Raw genomic sequence first — 18,109 nt, 5'->3', positions numbered from 1 at the left:
AGGCACACCTTTCTTTGAGAAGTAGTGCCGACTGGGCATTTGGTACTGGGGCACTGCGACGGACATAAGGTCTTGAAAATCCTCTGTGTCCACCAGGCGGAAAGGCAGCATTTCTGTAGCCAAGAGCTTGCAGATGGTGAAATTCAACCTCTTAGCTTTCTCATGGCTAGGAGGAAATGGTCTTTTACTTGTCCACATCTGAGGGACCGAGGGCTGGCTATTGTGCTTAGACGGGGTTGATAAGGGTGTCCCCGGCAAACTGCCGGTCTGTGAGGAAGATGCAGGCGGACATGTTAGGTTGCCTTGATCCAAAGGTGGTGCTATCGATGTCGGACAGCGCTCAACACCAGCTGGTGTTACCACCTCCAAAGAAAATGATGACCTGCCAATCACGCTGGCTGTTACGGGTAAAGAGGTGGCAGGTCTGCGCCCCAAAACAGGTGTGACTGCTGTCCCCCCAGTCACAGAGGATGAAGAGGCCGCGGATGCACAAGATATGGCAGATGGTGGTTGGCCCGGCCGGCTAGGCCGCATTGTAGCACACTGAGCTTCCCACTGCAACTTATGCTTCATGTCCATGTGCCGGTTCATGCATGAAGTACTCAAACTATGTATTTTTTGGCCTCTACTTAGCTTTTGCTGACAAATGTTACAGATAACACGAGTTGGGTCATCTTTATCGATCTGAAAAAATGCCCAGGCTATGCAAGGCTTATCACCCATGCGACCTGAAGAGCCACCACGACTTGTGGTGAGAGGCAGAGTTGTGTTTGAGGATGCAGTTGTTGACGTGATTCCAGTACTACGTCTCTGTCCAGGAAGGCGCAACCTGACCTCGTCGTCACTAGCATCTTCCTCCACCTCCTCTGCTGACCTCATCTCTTGGCTGACTGTGGGTTGACAGTAAGTGGGATCTCCAACCTCATCATCATCACCCTGTGCGTTATCACACCCGTCGTCCTCAGAGCCAACCTGTTCCTGCCCTGACAAAAAACTAAAGTTGTCGCTCCAATCAGGTATTTGAGTCTCATCATCGTCTTCCTCATTGTCTCCACCAACAGGAGTTACAGTTTGGGAATGAGGGTGTACATTATGGTCAGAACCTTCTGCGTCTGGTCCTGGATCCGACTCATAAAGATTCTGAGCATCAGTGCAGATCATTTCCTCGTCTGGATTCACAGAAGCGCTGGAGTCGACCTCTGATTCCCAGGCTATAGTATGAGTAAACAGCTCTGCAGACTCAACCATCTGTTCTACCTCATACTCAGACGGGCAGCTGGAGATTTGGGAGCTGTGAGGAAGCAAGTGCGATTGGGGTGACACCTTTGAGGACTGGAGTATTTGTGATGTTGAAGTTGATGTGGAGGAGAGCCCACTTAAAGGAGCACTTGATATCCGTTGAAGCACCTGCTGTTTTTGTGCCTCATCTGGTATTTGTAGCGATTGGCGTGGCCGTAAGAAAGGGATCTTATCACATTGTCCGCTAAAAGAAGTAGACATTTTAGTTTGGCTGGAAGATGGTCTTTCTTCTGCAGATGTTACTGGTGCTTTAACACCTACCCCACAGACACAACCTTTTTTCCCCTTCCCAACACGCCTATTCCCCTTTCCACCAGCAGCAGGCCTTTTTCCACTCATTTTGGTGGTTAACTAATTCACAACTCTGGAGTTTTTTGCACAAAAAAACAATGGATGGGAACCGAGCAGAGCTGAGTGGCCAAACTGTGGTATTAGGCCAAAACTATTGGCTGGGTTAGATGCAGAAAAAAGTTATATTCAATTTGCAACCTGATGGAGGTCAGTATAGATGGACTAATAGAACAAGTCCCACACACAGCTAGAAGCCCAAATATTTTTTCAGAGGTAGATGCAGAAAAAAATTGTATTCAGTTTGCAACCTGATGGAGGTCAGTATAGATGGACTAATAGAACAAGTCCTAGACACAGCTAGAAGCCCAAATATTTTTTCAGAGGTAGATGCAGAAAAAAAATATATTCAGTTTGCAACCTGATGGAGGTCAGTATAGATGGACTAATAGAGAAAGTCCCACACACTGCTAGAAGGCCAAATATTTTTTCAGAGCTAGATGCAGACAAAAAAATATTTTTAATTTGCAACCTGATGGAGGTCAGTATAGATGGACTAATAGAGAAAGTCCCACACACTGCTAGAAGGCCAAATATTTTTTCAGAGCTAGATGCAGACAAAAAATTATTTTTAATTTGCAACCTGATGGAGGTCAGTATAGATGGACTAATAGAGAAAGTCCCACACACTGCTAGAAGGCCAAATATTTTTTCAGAGCTAGATGCAGATAAAAATTATTTTTAATTTGCAACCTGATGGAGGTCAGTATAGATGGACTAATAGAGAAAGTCCCACACACTGCTAGAAGGCCAAATATTTTTTCAGAGCTAGATGCAGAAAAAAATTATATTCAGTTTGCAACCTGATGGAGGTCTGTATAGATGGATTAATAGAACAAGTCCCACACACAGCTAGAAGCCCAAATATTTTTTCAGAGGTAGATGCAGAAAAAAATTATATTCAGTTTGCAACCTGATGGAGGTCTGTATAGATGGATTAATAGAACAAGTCCCACACACAGCTAGAAGCCCAATATTTTTTCAGAGGTAGATGCAGAAAAAAAATATATTCAGTTTGCAACCTGATGGAGGTCAGTATAGATGGACTAATAGAGAAAGTCCCACACACTGCTAGAAGGCCAAATATTTTTTCAGAGCTAGATGCAGACAAAAAATTATTTTGAATTTGCAGCGTGATGGAGGTCAGTATAGATGGACTAATAGAACAAGTCCCACACACTGCTAGAAGTCCAAATATTTTTTCAGAGCTAGATGCAGAAAAAAATTATATTCAGTTTGCAACCTGATGGAGGTCTGTATAGATGGACTAATAGAACAAGTCCCACACACTGCTAGAAGCCCAAATATTTTTTCAGAGCTAGATGCAGAAAAAAATTATATTCAATTTGCAACCTGATGGAGGTCAGTATAGATGGACTAATAGAATGATGCTATGCCCAAAAGATTTTACTTCACTAGGTGCAGTAAAAAAATTGGTATTCTATACACAGGTGGTATATCTTGCAACACAGATAGGCTACTCCACTGACTAACACATTCTGCAATAGGCCAAAAAGGATTAGCTTTGCTAGATTCAGCCAAATGCTGTGAAAAAAAACTTGCACAGCACTGGCACAGACCTGCCTGGCAAAAACTGATAGGAACTGATGTAACCTAGTCCTGAAAAGGACTGCAATTACAATTAGTCTTTACTCCCACAATCTATCTATTTAAGAGCACAGACCTGCCTGATAAAAGTCGTAGGAAATGCTGTAACCTAGTCCTTAAAAGGACTGCAATCACAACTATTCCCTACTCCCAAGCTATCTGTAGATTTGTGCGAAAATTGGCTTGAAATTAACAAGGTATAGCGCACACAGCAACAGCGGTGCCGTCTAACACGCAGCTGCAGCAGTGAGAAAATGGTGGCGACGGGGAAAATGGCTTGGTCTTATAGGGCAAGGACATGTGACATACACTGCCAATGACACATGCCCTTGCTTGTGTGAAAAAAAGGACTTCGCTCCGTGTGTGCGCTGCTGATAGGCTGACAGATTGCACCTCCCCACTGTAAATGCGGGAAAGAGAAAAAAAAATGGAGATCTTCATTATTCCTGCAGAGATCCATCCCCTGCCCCTCCCCCCACCCCGCTGTACACTCAAACTGCGTATTAACATTAATTTTCATCATTACTGAGAAAAAATCCAGTTATGATTTTGGTGCACGAACAGTTATCGAACATAACCTCGAACAGCCGAATTTTTCTCAAATCGTTCGTGTTCGCCGAACCGCTCGAACACCGCCCAAAACAGCTCGAATTTGAGATTGGCGAACAGTTCGAGTCGAACAACGCTCATCTCTACCAAAGAGTCTTTTTGAGAAGGTTTTGGTAGTAGAAACTGAGTAAAAATTCTCCAAATCCTTCTCAGGAAGAATATATTTTTGTACTGTGTGAGCCAGTGGATAGAAAAATATTAACTAATATTTATACCAACCACTGAAGACTCTTAGTTTTTAATATTTCTCAAATCCTCCTTAAATTCAAAGCTCCTCAAAAACTTGGAGGTTCTTCTCAGTTTCTACTAAAAAAAAAACTCTGCGAAAGGAGTCCGTATGCCCATAGCCTCACATTGGTTCTTTATATACTGTAATATAAAAGCAAGGAAGAAATACTGTTCAAAAAGGGTGAAAGAAAAGAATGTACAAATGATCTTGTAGCCTTGCTGGTCTCCGTCCATGCTTGCTAGCGTTAATAGTCTCAGCATTCTGAACTGTTTCTTCTCATTTAGAAGGAAGTAAAGCTGTCACCATCTTACATTTGTTAACTTTCGGCCATGACCCCACCATTAGTATTTGGTCAGTATTCGGTCAGTATTTTTTCTCAGGAGTGGGAGCCAAAACCCGGTGAGGAACAATCAGAGAAAAGGTATAATAGAAACAAGTCACCAATTCTGCATTTATCACCCACTCCTGGTTTTGGCTCCCACTCCTGAGAAAAAATACTGACCGAATACTGATAGTGGGGTCGTGGCCTTAAGGGCTCATTCAGATGTCCGTGTAAATCGGTGCAAGATCGAACTGCAATGCACAGACTGGCCGCGGCTCTCCTGACCCAAGAGTGAAACTTCATAGAAATATATGAAACTGTCACGCTGAGGTTGGTAGAGCCGCGGCGAAGTCCGTGCATTGCAGTCTGATCTTGGACAGATTTGCACGGACGTCTGAATGCGCCCTTGGGGTACATCATGTTCCCACAGGACATATATGTGGAGGAGTTTCTACATAACAAACAGTAGACACAGAAATGCTCTGGATTAGTCACACATTTTACCCTTCCATTACAAAGGGTGAAATCCACTATGTTGAATTTAACCCTACATACCCTACTCCAGTGGCCTTCCCTTACCTGTATATATACACAGCCTGTCCCTGTAGCTGTCATTATATATTCTCCTGGTATATCTGGTAATGTCTCTCTTTGGGTAAGCAGGCTGTTCTTGGTGTCCACATGGAACTGCCTATGAAAACCAGACAGCGACTTGACTGTCACCGATACATCCGGATCATCATTGTAAGTTGCCTTTGTATATTTTGTCAATGCTTGAAGCGCCACTACCGTATGCTATAAGACAGGAAACATGTTCAGGTCAACCTAGGACTATTAAAGGAACTATTATATATTATAAGATATTATAATATGAAGGTTGATAATTATTATTATTGTCTTCATATAGTAAGAGTTCAACCTGAGGGGATCGGAAGCCGCCACGTGAGTTCTGCCATTTGATAATAAAGTTGACTATACGAGAAGCCTCCTCAACATCCCTTTCTGAAGTTGTTTGATAGGAGAGTAAGGCAAGGAGAACATAGGAGGAGATCTCAACATCTCCATTACCATTTTCATGTGCTGCCCAATGTTTGGTCCCATCTGTCAAAAATAATAATACATGTGAGATCAGAAACCAGAGAACACCAAAGTATGGATCTATCTATCTATATCTAGAGATTTTAGGACATTTCCATCGGCATTCAAATAAATAGAACCTGAACTAGATTATTTTATTTCCATTTTTGTTATCCTAAAATTGAGATAGTGAGAGACCTGTCTACACGACCTTATAAAGCTGGAGATGTATGGAGCCAGATGTTAAACAAAAAAATCTTATGCCATCAGTCATGTATGCTGGAGACTGTACGTAAGAGCTCCCATGTTATAAACTTATATACATGTAATGTATGTTTTTTTTCCCTTTGTATTAAATTAATTAGTATCATTACAAATTGTATAATTTAGTGAATTTTAATAAAACTTAAAAGGGTTTTTCCATTTTCAATAAACTATTGACAGCAGGTGCAGTTTAGTATAAAAAAAACGAATTTTGCTTTACTTACTCTTTCTGATTTCAGAGTTAAAGGGGTATTCCCATCTCCAAGATCCTATCCCAATATGTAGTAGGTGCAATAATAATAATATTAGCAAATACCTACAATTAGAAATGTAGTATAGTATTTTTGATTCGCTATCTCACTTACCTCATGTGCAGGCCATACAGGACCTTAGGTATCCACGGTTATGACCACTAGCAGCTAGCTAACTGTCACTTTATCAGTGGACGTAACTGACGCGCCCCCTGGGCCATGTTCAAGGGATACCCGGAGCCGGATCTGTATGGGGGTAGTAGTCCTTGTGGCGGTGACCCGGTCCGTGCCCAGGGTGTCAAACTAAGTGGCAGTCTATGGCAGTAGATGTTGTTAAGTGTCGACTACGCCACCCGTTGAGTGCGGCTTTGAAGCCGCCGCTGCAGAGCAGTCCGCTGAGGCCGGTGGTATATGTGCAGCAGTGATGGTATAACCCCCAACGGGAGGGGTATGGCCTCAGGGCAGCAGGTGTGGGTGGTGGGGGTTGTGATGATGCAGGAAGGAGAGGCAGAGTCAGGAGATGCAGTTTCAGGGTTTTTACTCACTGATGTTGCTTTTAGTCACTCTGGCCTTGAGTGACCACCCGAGCCGTGCTGCGTCCACCAGGTCCTGGACTCGACTAACCCCCAGGCAGTCCGGAGCATGGTCCTGAGCTTCCCTGTCTCTCTCTCTTCCTACTGGCCGTCCCCACCAGGGATCCACCTTTGGCCGGCTCCCTCGGGTCTCTTGGTGGTCAAACCTCCTCTGGGTTCCCTGACCCTATGCTTGGTGTGCCTTTCTGGTGGATTTGGTGAGGGTCGTGGCAAATCTTGACCACGACCTCCGGTTCCTGGCTGAGGATTAGTGGCCTCCACCAGTTCGGGTTCCGGTACCCGTGTCCGCCAACCCTTCACCCTTTTTGGTTTAAGACTAGGTTCTTAGGGTTCCTTCTGACTCTTTCTCTGGGTCCTTCTTCTCTTCCTCTCTCCTCTGCTTCACTGCAGGCTCAGCCCTGGAGCTGGGCCCAGCCGGAGCCACAGCTCCCTGTCAGCCCTCCTGGCTGAGCTCCTCTGCTCGGCTTCTCCTCAGGCTCTCTGACAGACTGACCCTGATCTAAGATGGTGCCCACCTTATATACTCCCTCTATGTGTGAGCCCAGGTGACCAGCACCCAATGAGCTCCTAGCTTTACCCAGAATACTCCCCCTATCTGCCCCTACACTACTGGAATGTTCCACCCCCCTCCCACTCCAGCCAGGGACAGACGCTGTCGTACCTGCACATTTACTGGTGGGAGTACCGTAGTTCTGTCCCCCGGAAATGGGATGTATGTAGTGCATGCAGCCTACCAAGCTCAGTTCCACACTCCATCCTTACCCGGGAGTGGAATACCACACCTCTGGGTTGAGGTGCAATACCCCTGTAGCAGCCGAATCCTCAGGGTGCTACATAACCATGGATACCTAAGGTCCTGCAATGCCTGCACATAAGGAAAGAGACATAGCGAATCAAAAATATTATACTACATTTCTAATTGTAGGTATTTGCTAATATTATTATTATTACACCTACTACATATTGGGATAGGATCTTGAAGATGGGAATACCCCTTTAAGTCTTCATTACTGCCCCAGTATCTGTTTGTCTGCAGTGCTAATGTAACACCTGCACATGGAACTGTCAGATCAGCTACTGGTATACTAGGACTTACAGACACTAAGAAGAGCTTTGTAGCTGCTGTTAAACAGGGACCTACAGACATTAATCGTTTTTCCCCTGAGCTGCAGTGGACTACAATTCCCAGGGACCCTTGTTTCAGTCAGATGACACAGCCTGGAAGGATAGAAGGAGAGAGAGTGGATTGGAGGAGGAGGGACTTGGGGGAGGGAGCTGGGCAGGAAGTGAAAGTAAAAGTTCAGAGGAAAGAGAGCGTGGCAGCTTGCTGTGAAAGACGGAGCGCTGTGTATTTGTATTCCTCTACGCTCCAGAGTGTTGCCGTCCCCTCTGATATACCCTCACTACTGGAGAGAGCGCGGCCTTGTCACCCTGTGAAGCAAGTGACATCAAGGACTCAGAGAGTTTTGCCGGTACTCCCACCATATCAAGGGCTGAATCCTGCCACCCCCAGCTGGTGTCCAGGGAAACATACAACCGTTTGAGACGCACCGTGAGTGCCCTTCTGAGACTTGTGGTTCTACCAGCGCTATTTACAGTGAGTACACTACAACCCAGACTATTGACATTAATATTCATCTAAGTGCACCAGCGGTTATAATTTGCGCGCCAACATCCACGGCAACTGGGCCCCAACGTTTGGATTGAGGTAATACAAAAAAGGGAACACCTGCTACATTATATTTGCAGGGTCGGTGTAGAATTAGATTGTGATATGTATATGACTTTTACAGAGCACCGTTACTTGTATTGTATGTTATTTCTTTAAATCCACCTCATTTCTGCTGCATAGCAATAAACCTGTTAAACAGTTTTACTCCTGTTCCGGGTGAGTGTGTACTGAGCTGTGGCAGGGGCTTCCCGAATCAGTCCCTGGCAGAAGATAACAGTCCTTCTGCAGTCCCAGTGAGAGCTCCAATCAAGATTCGGGTGGAGGCACTGCGCCCTAGAGAGGTGAGACCCCCCATAACACCCAGCGTACCGTGGTAGCCCTAAAGGGGTGTTACACTTACATCATATCAACAGCACTGCAGCCAATCAGTTAGGTCAGCAGCTTTGCCGATGTAGACAGCACAAGATGCTGAGCTCAGTGATTGGCTACAGCATTGTCGATGTGACATCAGCACTGCAGACAAACAGAGACTGGGACAATGGCAGAGATGCAACAGATGGGTGAGTAAAGCACAGTTTGTTTTTTTACACAGAACTGAACTTAGCGACAATAATTTTCTGAAACCAGAAAACCCTTTTGCGGTTAAGCACATGTCTACCTTTCCTTATAGCAGCCTTATCCAGGATTTCCAACATATGGTTTCTTAGGTCGCTGTCACTTGACAATGTAAATGCATAGGCGAGGAGAGCCTGAGCATAGGTCGTGTTCACATCATCAACTGCGTTCTTCAGGCACTTCAGTGCATTCTCAACAACTGGACCCTGTAAATATGATATGTAATTAGGGCAAACTAAGTGCCACCTACAACTATTTCCAGGTGAGAACAAGATTACCAAAAAAATAACCCAGGCAATCCTAAAGGCAGTAAATTATAAGAATATTATTGGTCACTGAGCCAGCACCCTGATGAAGGTACTCTCCATGTGATTTGGATGGCTGCTGCATATATATATACATACATGTGTGTGTGTATATGTTACTGTAAAAGTCAGAAGGCCGGTAAAACCTAGGATGTACCCGTCAATCTGGACATTTACCGAGGCCGTCGGTAAAAGCTCAAAATGAAAAGTAAAATTGGACTTTTACCGGTGAAGTCTTGGTAAATCTTAACATTTCTCAACAGCGTTGGTAAAAGTCAGATGTATTCCATATAAACGAATGATTTTGGACTTTTACCTGGGCGAATTGGTAAATCTTTACATTTACCAGCATGTGTTGGTAAAAGTAACTACCAGCATGTGTTGGTAAAAGTAACTTTGAGTCACAGAATTCTGACTCTTACCAGCAGATGATGGTGGTAAAAGTTAACTAAACGCAATTTCAGACTCTGATGAATGACTTAATCGTTAGAAATATTTTTATTCTTCAAATGCAAATGCAAATGAACAAATACAAATAGGAAAATGCAAACAGAAAACATTTATGTAGGAAAATACTTCTCAAAAATGACAAATTACCGCAAATACAAGAATAACGCAACTTCAAAACTATGTAATTCTGAATTCAAATAGGAAACATTTATGTAGGAAAATACTTCTCAAAAATGACAAATTAACGCAAATACAAGAATAACGCAACTTCAAAACTATGTAATTCTGTAATTGTGACTAGGGATAAGCAGATAGATCCGTCCAGATCCGTTATCCGAGCGGATAAAGGGCTGTACGGATACGGACAATCTCGATATCTGTCGGATATATCCGTGCCTTCCGATAATGCATGTTTCATGCATCATCAGAAGGCATGGATGGTGCGAGTGTGCAGGGCAGACAGGTATAAAGCTAAATTGCTACTTACCGGAGGTTTCCCAGGTCTCATCGTCCGCGTTCTCCTTCCGGGTCACATGACTGCATACGTCACCACGCAAGTGACGCATGCGTAAGTCATGTGACACAACTCGTGTCACATGACTTATGCACCTGTCACTTTCGTGGTGACGTATGCAGTCATGTGACCCGGAAGAAGGAGGATGCGGCCGGCCGACGAGACCTGGGAAGCCTCTGGTAGCCTCCGGTAAGTATTGATCTTTAAGTGAAGTCATCTTCTTTTTTTATAATAATCGCAATGATCGACTTAGGGTCCATTTTTGAACGGTCGACGTCTGGAGTTCTGATTCTGATGTTCTGTCCAATGTTAGGTTCGGGTAATTTTTGACTGGAACATTTCAACATTTTCTTGGCCTGTGTTTCAAGTCCTTCTCTTGCAGCTTTTCAAACTCTTCTGACCGCACCAATTCTTCTATTGATTGTATGCGAAATCAAAACGTCAGGTTGCTGATCATCATGAAGTTCTCCATCTTTCTTAGAAGGCTTTGACTCGACACTTTTTTCTTTTAGGTCTTCATTATTCTTGGATGGCAAAATTGGTGGAGTTTCATATGCTGTTAAGGTGTGCGGACAGTTGGATAAGTCCAAAGCTTCTCCTTCCGTTGTGAACAGCTGATGACAGTTGGATTCATCCGAAGCTTCTGCTGCTGTCGGTGCTGACGTGTGATGAAAGTTAGATTCATCTGACCCTTCGGCTTCTGTTGGTGATGTCGGATCACTAGGTTCCTCTTGCAAACCATCAAACATTTTTTCAAAATCCTCTTCTGAAGAGAGATTTCTGATCCCATCACTAGGATTTTTGGAGGTAGCTAGACCCATCTGCATTGGTACTCCGAACATAGCTTCATAGGGTGAGCATTTTATTCCCTCATGGTATGCTCTATTTTTCATTGCTTATACAAAGCGAAGGCCCTCAGACCACTTGGGTGTCTTATTTGTTTCCATCCATGTTGACAACATGTTTTCAATGTCTTGATTTGCTCTTTCCACGGAGCCTTGGGACTGGCTGTGTCTTGGTTTACACAGGCCACATCGCGCACAAACTCTGTATGACCTTGTTACAAAATTCCCTCCCATTATCAGAATGCAGAATACACGGGGCACCAAAAGTGGAAAAAATGTCAAGGAGGTGGTACGCAACCTCTTCTGCTCTTTTAGTGCATAAAGCACGTAGAAGAACAAATTTAGTGACGTGGTCTTGATAGACGAATATGAACTTGAAATCATTATCACAATTGGATTGCATGTCAATGAGATCGACTTGAGCACGAGAATTCATTTCACTGTGTAGGATGGGTTTCACAACAAGGCCTTTTTTGGTAATCTTCTGTTTTTTCTGGCATGGCTGGCAGAGTCGCAGATAAATAACTATTGACTCCGTTGTGACATTTTTGAACTTATGGTTCACCTCCTTTAGGATCCTGGTCCGCCCTCCATGACCGGTACTGATGTGCGCATTATGAATGACACTAAAGAGTTCTGCACACCGAACGTAATGCAACACGTTGTCTTTTTCACACGAGATTGGTGCAATTAACTTTTCATCACTTCCGATGGTCATGATGTCGTACCTCTTCAAACGCCTGTAGTGAATACTCTGTTTAGGTACCGCCACTTTAGCCTCCTTCACTTCTTTCAATATATTCTCGTATTTATCGTCCGTGAGATAAAAATTATTATCTCGCTTTTTCTCCACCACTTCATTCAAGAGCTCCGAAAAACGATCTTTCATTTCCTCACTCATGATCTGACAATCAGCTAGTGCCTGTGCAGCTTTGACAGGCAGTCGGCTATGCAGCTTTGAGCAGTATGTGCAGCTTGCAAAACACTCAGGCAGTCGTCCAGCATGAGGACACAAACAGGAAGTACGCCCATTTACCCACACTACTTGGTAAGAATCCCATGTTCTTTTGTAATAGGGTTACTCAGCATTGTGTGAAAGACTGTACAACAGCACCATCTACTGGTCTAACACTGCCATTGATGAGTTGGTGATTTTCTTCAGGCAGTGATTGGTCAGCAATCTAAGAAGAGAACCCCAGGAAACTAGGACTTGAGGCAGGAGCTATTTTAGGGAGAGTGAGAGGACTGGTGCTGTGCTGACTAGACTGAGCCCAGACAGGGCTGTTGTGCCGTTTCCTTCCAGCCTTTTCTCGGAATGCGCTGTCTTCCGATTCCCCTGATCAGAGACTACGGTGCTCGGGTGGAACAGACCGTTCATGGCACCCAGCAACTCCGGCTCAGAGCTTATCTGCATATCTTCTGGTTCTACCACATTGGCGCGGCAACGATAAATCGTGTGAGCGGTGTTAGCGTCCACCTTGCAAGGGGCCCTTGGAAAGACTTTGGACTCTGCGCTCTACAGGAAGCTAAGTACAGGACAATTTATACACTACTACACTGGCAGCGTGTGTACTTCTTGTAACTTTTTTGTGAGAGGGTGCTGCGGAACACTGATACCCTAAGATTCATAGGACGTTCTCTTTTGCATATTTTAGTGTGGGGTTAGTGGTTGTATGTTAGCGGGCAGTGGGCACTTTTTGTATGATCGGAACAATAATCATAGGATAGTCAGGATTGACATCTGTATATATAGAACGTACATACGTTACAGGGTAGCAGATTTTGTTCATTGTTTTTACCATATTTTCCCCATTTACTCTTATTACATTTATGAAAACTTTGAACACTGTGTCCTCCATTTTCTCGCCGTATCTGCCTAATCAGACACCTTTCCCACTGTGTCCTCCATTTCCTCGCCGTATCTGCCTAATCAGACACCTTTCCGGCGGTGGCTTACACTTTTTATTACACCCTTCTCAGCTACATTTACCAAGAAGCCGTGGTAAATGTGCACATTTACCAACTGCGCTTGGTTAAAGTCAGATGTTCCATCTTCACACCTGATATTTCTAACTTTTACCACGCTCGACGGTAAATGTTAACATTTACAAAGACTTCACAGGTAAAAGTCCAATTTTACTTTTCATTTTGAGCTTTTACCGACGGCCTCGGTAAATGTCCAGATTGACCGGTAAATCCTAGGTTTTACCGGCCTTCTGACTTTTACAGTAACATATATATAATAGTATTCAGACCCCTTTAAATTTTTCATTCTTTGTTTCATTGCAGCCATTTGGTAAATTCTAAAAAGTTCATTTTTTTCTCATTAAAGTACACTCTGCACCCCATCTTGACTGAAAAAAACAAATGTAGAAATTTTTGCAAATTTATTAAAAAAGATAAACTGAAATATCACATGGTCATAAGTATTCAGACCCTTTGCTCAGTATTGAGTAGAAGCACCCTTTTGAGCTAGTACAGCCATGAGTCTTCTTGGGAATGATGCAGGTTTTTCGCACCTGGATTTGGGGATCCCCTGCCATTCTTCCTTGCAGATCCTTTCCAGTTCCGTCAGTTGGATGGTGAACGTTGGTGGACAGCCATTTTCAGGTGTCTCCAGAGATGTCCAATTGGGTGTAAGTCAGGGCTTTGGCTAGGCCAGTCAAGAATGGTCACAAAGTTGTTCTGAAGCCACTTCTTTGTTATTTTAGCTGTGTGCTTAGGGTCATTGTCTTGTTGGAAGGTGAACCTTCAGCCAAGTCTGAAGTCCAGAGCACTCTGGAAGAGGTTTTCATCCAGGATATTTCTGTACTTGACCACATTCATGTTTCCTTCAATTGCAACCAGTCGTCCTGTCCCTGCAGCTGAAAAACACCCCCATAGCATGACGCTGCCACCACCATTTTTCACTGTTGGGATTGTATTGGGCAGTTGATGAGCAGTGCCTAGTTTTCTCTACACGTACCGCTTAGAATTATCAACAAAAAGTTCTATTTTCATCTCATCAGACCAGAAAATCTTATTTTTCATAGTCTGGGAGTCCTTCAAGTGGTTTGGAGCAAACTCAAAATCTCTGTACTTGGCTGCATTAATGTTTCCTTCAATTGCAACCAGTTGTCCTGCCCCTGCAGCTGAAAAACACCCCCATAGCATAACGCTGCCACCACCATGTTTCACTGTTGGGATTGTATTGGGCAGGTGATGAGCAGTGCCTGGTTTTCTCTATACATATCGCTTAGAATTATCAACAAAAAGTTCTATCTTCGTCTCATCAGACCAGAGAATCTTATTTCTCATAGTCTGGGAGTCCTTCATGTGTTTTGGAGCAGACTCTATGCAGGCTTACATATGCCTTGCACTGAGGAGAGGCTTCCATTGGGCCACTCTGCCATAAAGGCCCGACTGGTGGAGGGCTGCAGTGATAGTTGACTTTGTGGAACTTTCTCCCATCTCCCTACTGCATCTCTGGAGCTCAGCCACAATGATCTTGGGGTTCTTCTTTACCTCTCTCACCAAGGCTCTTCTCCCATGATTGCTCAGTTTGGCTGGATGGCCAGGTCTAGGAAGACTTCTGGTGGTTCCAAACTTTTTCCATTTAAGGATCATGGAGGCCACTGTGCTCTTAGGAACCTTGAGTAATGCAGAAATTCTTTTGTAACCACGGCCAGATCTGTGCCTTGCAACAATTCTGTCTCTGAGCTCCTTGGGCAGTTCTTTTGAGCTCATGATTCTCATTTGGTCTCACATGCACTGTGAGCCATGAGGTCTTATATAGACAGGTGTGTGCCTTTCCAAATCAAGTCCTGTCAGTTTAATAAAACCCAGCTGGACTCCAATGAAGGAGTAGGACCATCTCAAGGAAGATCACAAGGAAATGGACAGCATGTGACTTAAATATGAAACTGGAAAGGATCTGCAAGGAAGAATGGCAGAGGATCCCCAAATCCAGGTGCAAAAAACCTGCATCATTCCCAAGAAGACTCATGGCTGTACTAGCTCAAAAGGGTGCTTCTACTCAATACTGAGCAAAGGGTCTGAATACTTATGACCATGTGATATTTCAGTTTTTCTTTTTTAATACATTTGCAAAAATTTCTACATTTCTGTTTTTTTCAGTCAAGATGGGGTGCAGAGTGTACTTTAATGATAAAAAAAATGAACTTTTTCGAATTTACCAAATGGCTGCAATGAAACAAAGAGTGAAAAATTTAAAGGGGTCTGGATACTTTCCGTATCCACTGTGTGTATATATATATATATATATATATATATATATACACATATATATATATATATTTATATATATATATATATATATTATATATATATATATATATATATATATATATATATATATATATATATACACATATATATAATGCATTTCTCCTGGTAAAAACAACACTTTGATGGTGGTGCCAGGAGCAGGGCCCAGGAATGTTTGCTTTTCCATTTGATCTTTTAAAGGGAATCCGAGAGTAGCATGATTCCATGATTCCAGTGATGTATCACTTACTGGTCTGTTTGATGCAGTTTAGAATCCCTGTTTTCCCTGCTGTAGATCTAGTAGAGCATGGAATGCTGAGCTGTGTATAACCCCGCCCACATCCCTGATTGGAGATCCCTGCTTACATTGTCAGCAAGCTGCCAATCAGTGGTGGAGGCAGGGTTAGACAGATTAGCTGGACTGACTAGCAGGCGGCCCCTAGTCCTGCACTGATAATCTCCTGATAAAACACCATGGAATCAGTCTCTCTGACCTTACTTTATGTTGCTCTCAAATTAAATAGCAAAAACCTGCTGGCAGATTCCATTTAAGTATTTGATATTTAGTTTGATGGAAAAAGTTAATTATTTAGGGTAACACAAAGTGAAAAACATTGAACAAAAACTGAGAATATAAACTATGTAAAGTTAATATGTAAATAAAAGCCCATTACGTATGATTCAGGGCATAATAATAAATCCCAGTAAAAAGTAAAACCTCCATAAGGAAACAGTGACTTACATTATATGCTTGGCCGTGTTCCATCATAGCTATTGTTATGTATGCTGTAAGTGTCATATTGTCATCAGATTCTCTCTATAATAAAAAAAAGACATCAAATGTTCAAAAAAAATCATCAACCATGTTGAAATAGTTAGAGTTTTTCTGGATATAGACACTTTTTAATATACACTTATGGCTATGCTGTACTAATAGCAAGCTTCAGTAGAGTCTCACTTTATAATGGAGGACTAGCAGTTATTTTACTGTGGTTTGTGGCTCTCTAGGACTTTTGCATTCATAGAGATTAACGGATGTCCTACACTAGGAAAGATATGCATTTGAAAATAAATAAGTAAACATATGGTAATGCTTGATTTATGTCCTAGCTGCTGGACATTTTTTGCACTAAAGTCTATGGTATCTAATTGAAAATGTAAAGAAAAGCTAACGTAATGTTATACATTAACTGCATGAACTATCATATACAGTTGAAACCAGAAGTTTACATACACTATATAAAAAGACACATCTGCATGTTTTTCTCAATATCTCACATGAAATCAGAATAAACCTTTCCCGTTTTAGGTCAATTAGGATTACCATAATTTTTAATCTTTGCCAAATGGCAGAATAATGTGACAGAGAGAGAATGTTTTAAGGCATTTTTATTACTTACTGCAACATCAAAAATTTACATACACTAAGATTACTATGCCTTAAACAATTCTGGACTACCCACATGATGATGTCATGTGTTTGGAAGCTTCTGATAGGTTTTTTGGCAACAGCTGAGTTAATTAGAGACACACCTGTGGATGTAATTTAATGTACACCTGAAACACACTGCTTCTTTGTGCAGCATCATGGGAAAGTCTAAAGAAATCACCCAAGATATCAGGAAGAAAATTGTGGACTTGCACAAGTCTGGCTCATCCTTGGGTACAATTTCAAGATACCTGAAGGTGCATCGTTCATCTGTACAAACAATTATATGCAAGTACAAACAAGATGGGAATGTCCAGCTTTCATACCACTTAGGAAGGAGACGGATCCTGTGTCCCAGAGATGAAGGTGCTTTGGTCCGACATGTGCATATCTACCCAAGGACAAAAGCAAAAGACCTTGTAAAGATTGTTGGCGGAAGCTGGTAAGATTGTGTCAATATCAACAGTGAAAAGAGTACTGTATCAACATGAGCTGAAAGGCCATCTGCCAGGAAGGAGCCATTACTCCAAAAGAAACATGAAAAGGCATGATTAATGTTTGCAAATGCACACAGGAACAAAGGCCTTAATTTTTGAAGACTTGTCCTGTAGTCTGATGAAACTAAAATTTAACTTTTTGGGCATAATGACCATCATCATGTTTGGAGGAAAAAGGGAGAAGCGTTGAAGCCTAAGAACACCATCCCAACTGTGAAACACGAGGGTGGCAGCTTCATGTTGTGGTGTTGTTTTGCTGCAGGAGGGACTGGTGCACTTCACAAAATAGATGGCATCATGAGAAAAGAAGATTATGTAGCAATATTGAAGCAACATCTCAAGACATCAGCCAGAAAGTTAAAGCTTGGGCGGAAATGGGTCTTCCAAATGGACAATGATCCGATGCATACTGCCAAAATGGGAACAAAGTGGCTTAAGGATAACAAAGTCAATGTTTTCGTTTGGCCATCACAAAGCCCTGATCTCAAACCTATTGAAAATTTATGGGCAAAGCTGAAAAGGCAAGGGCCAGCTAGGTGACCTACAAACCTGGATCAGTTACACCAGTTTTGTCAGGAGGAATGGGCCCAAATTCCGAACAACTATTGTGAGAAGCTTGTGGAAGAATATCCCAAACGTTTCACCCAAGTCATTCAGTTTAAGGGCAATGGTACCAAATACTAATGAAATATATGTAAACTTTTGAATTTGCAGTAAGTAATAAAAATGCCATAAAACATTCTCTTTCTCTTATTATTCTGGCATTTGGCAAATATTAAAAATTATGGTAATCCTAATTGACTTAAAATGGGAAAAGTCTATTCTGAATTCATGTCAGATATGGAGAAAAACATGCATATTTGTCTTTTTATATAGTGTATGGAAACTTCTGGTTTCAACTGTACCTCAGAAAAAA

General features: G+C 42.6%; 1 protein-coding gene across 1 annotated transcript in view; it reads right to left on the bottom strand.

Annotated features, from left to right (window-relative positions):
• Positions 1–18,109, bottom strand: part of LOC141273399 (alpha-2-macroglobulin-like protein 1) — a 131,368-nt gene that overhangs the window by 22,422 nt on the left and 90,837 nt on the right. The window contains exons 27-30 of the mRNA XM_073685169.1: positions 16,010–16,084; positions 8,931–9,093; positions 5,335–5,516; positions 4,995–5,210 (exon numbers count right to left, since the gene is read on the bottom strand). Coding sequence (XP_073541270.1) covers positions 4,995–5,210; positions 5,335–5,516; positions 8,931–9,093; positions 16,010–16,084 — 636 coding nt within the window. The remainder of the gene's footprint in view (positions 1–4,994; positions 5,211–5,334; positions 5,517–8,930; positions 9,094–16,009; positions 16,085–18,109) is intronic.

This window comes from Phyllobates terribilis, unplaced genomic scaffold (assembly GCF_046119375.1).
Source record: "Phyllobates terribilis strain yellow unplaced genomic scaffold, ASM4611937v1 Scaffold_5__5_contigs__length_657084704, whole genome shotgun sequence".
NCBI lineage: Eukaryota > Metazoa > Chordata > Amphibia > Anura > Dendrobatidae > Phyllobates > Phyllobates terribilis.
The sequence above is the reverse complement of the archived record's forward strand: the minus strand, read 5'-3'. Positions and strand labels throughout refer to the sequence as shown.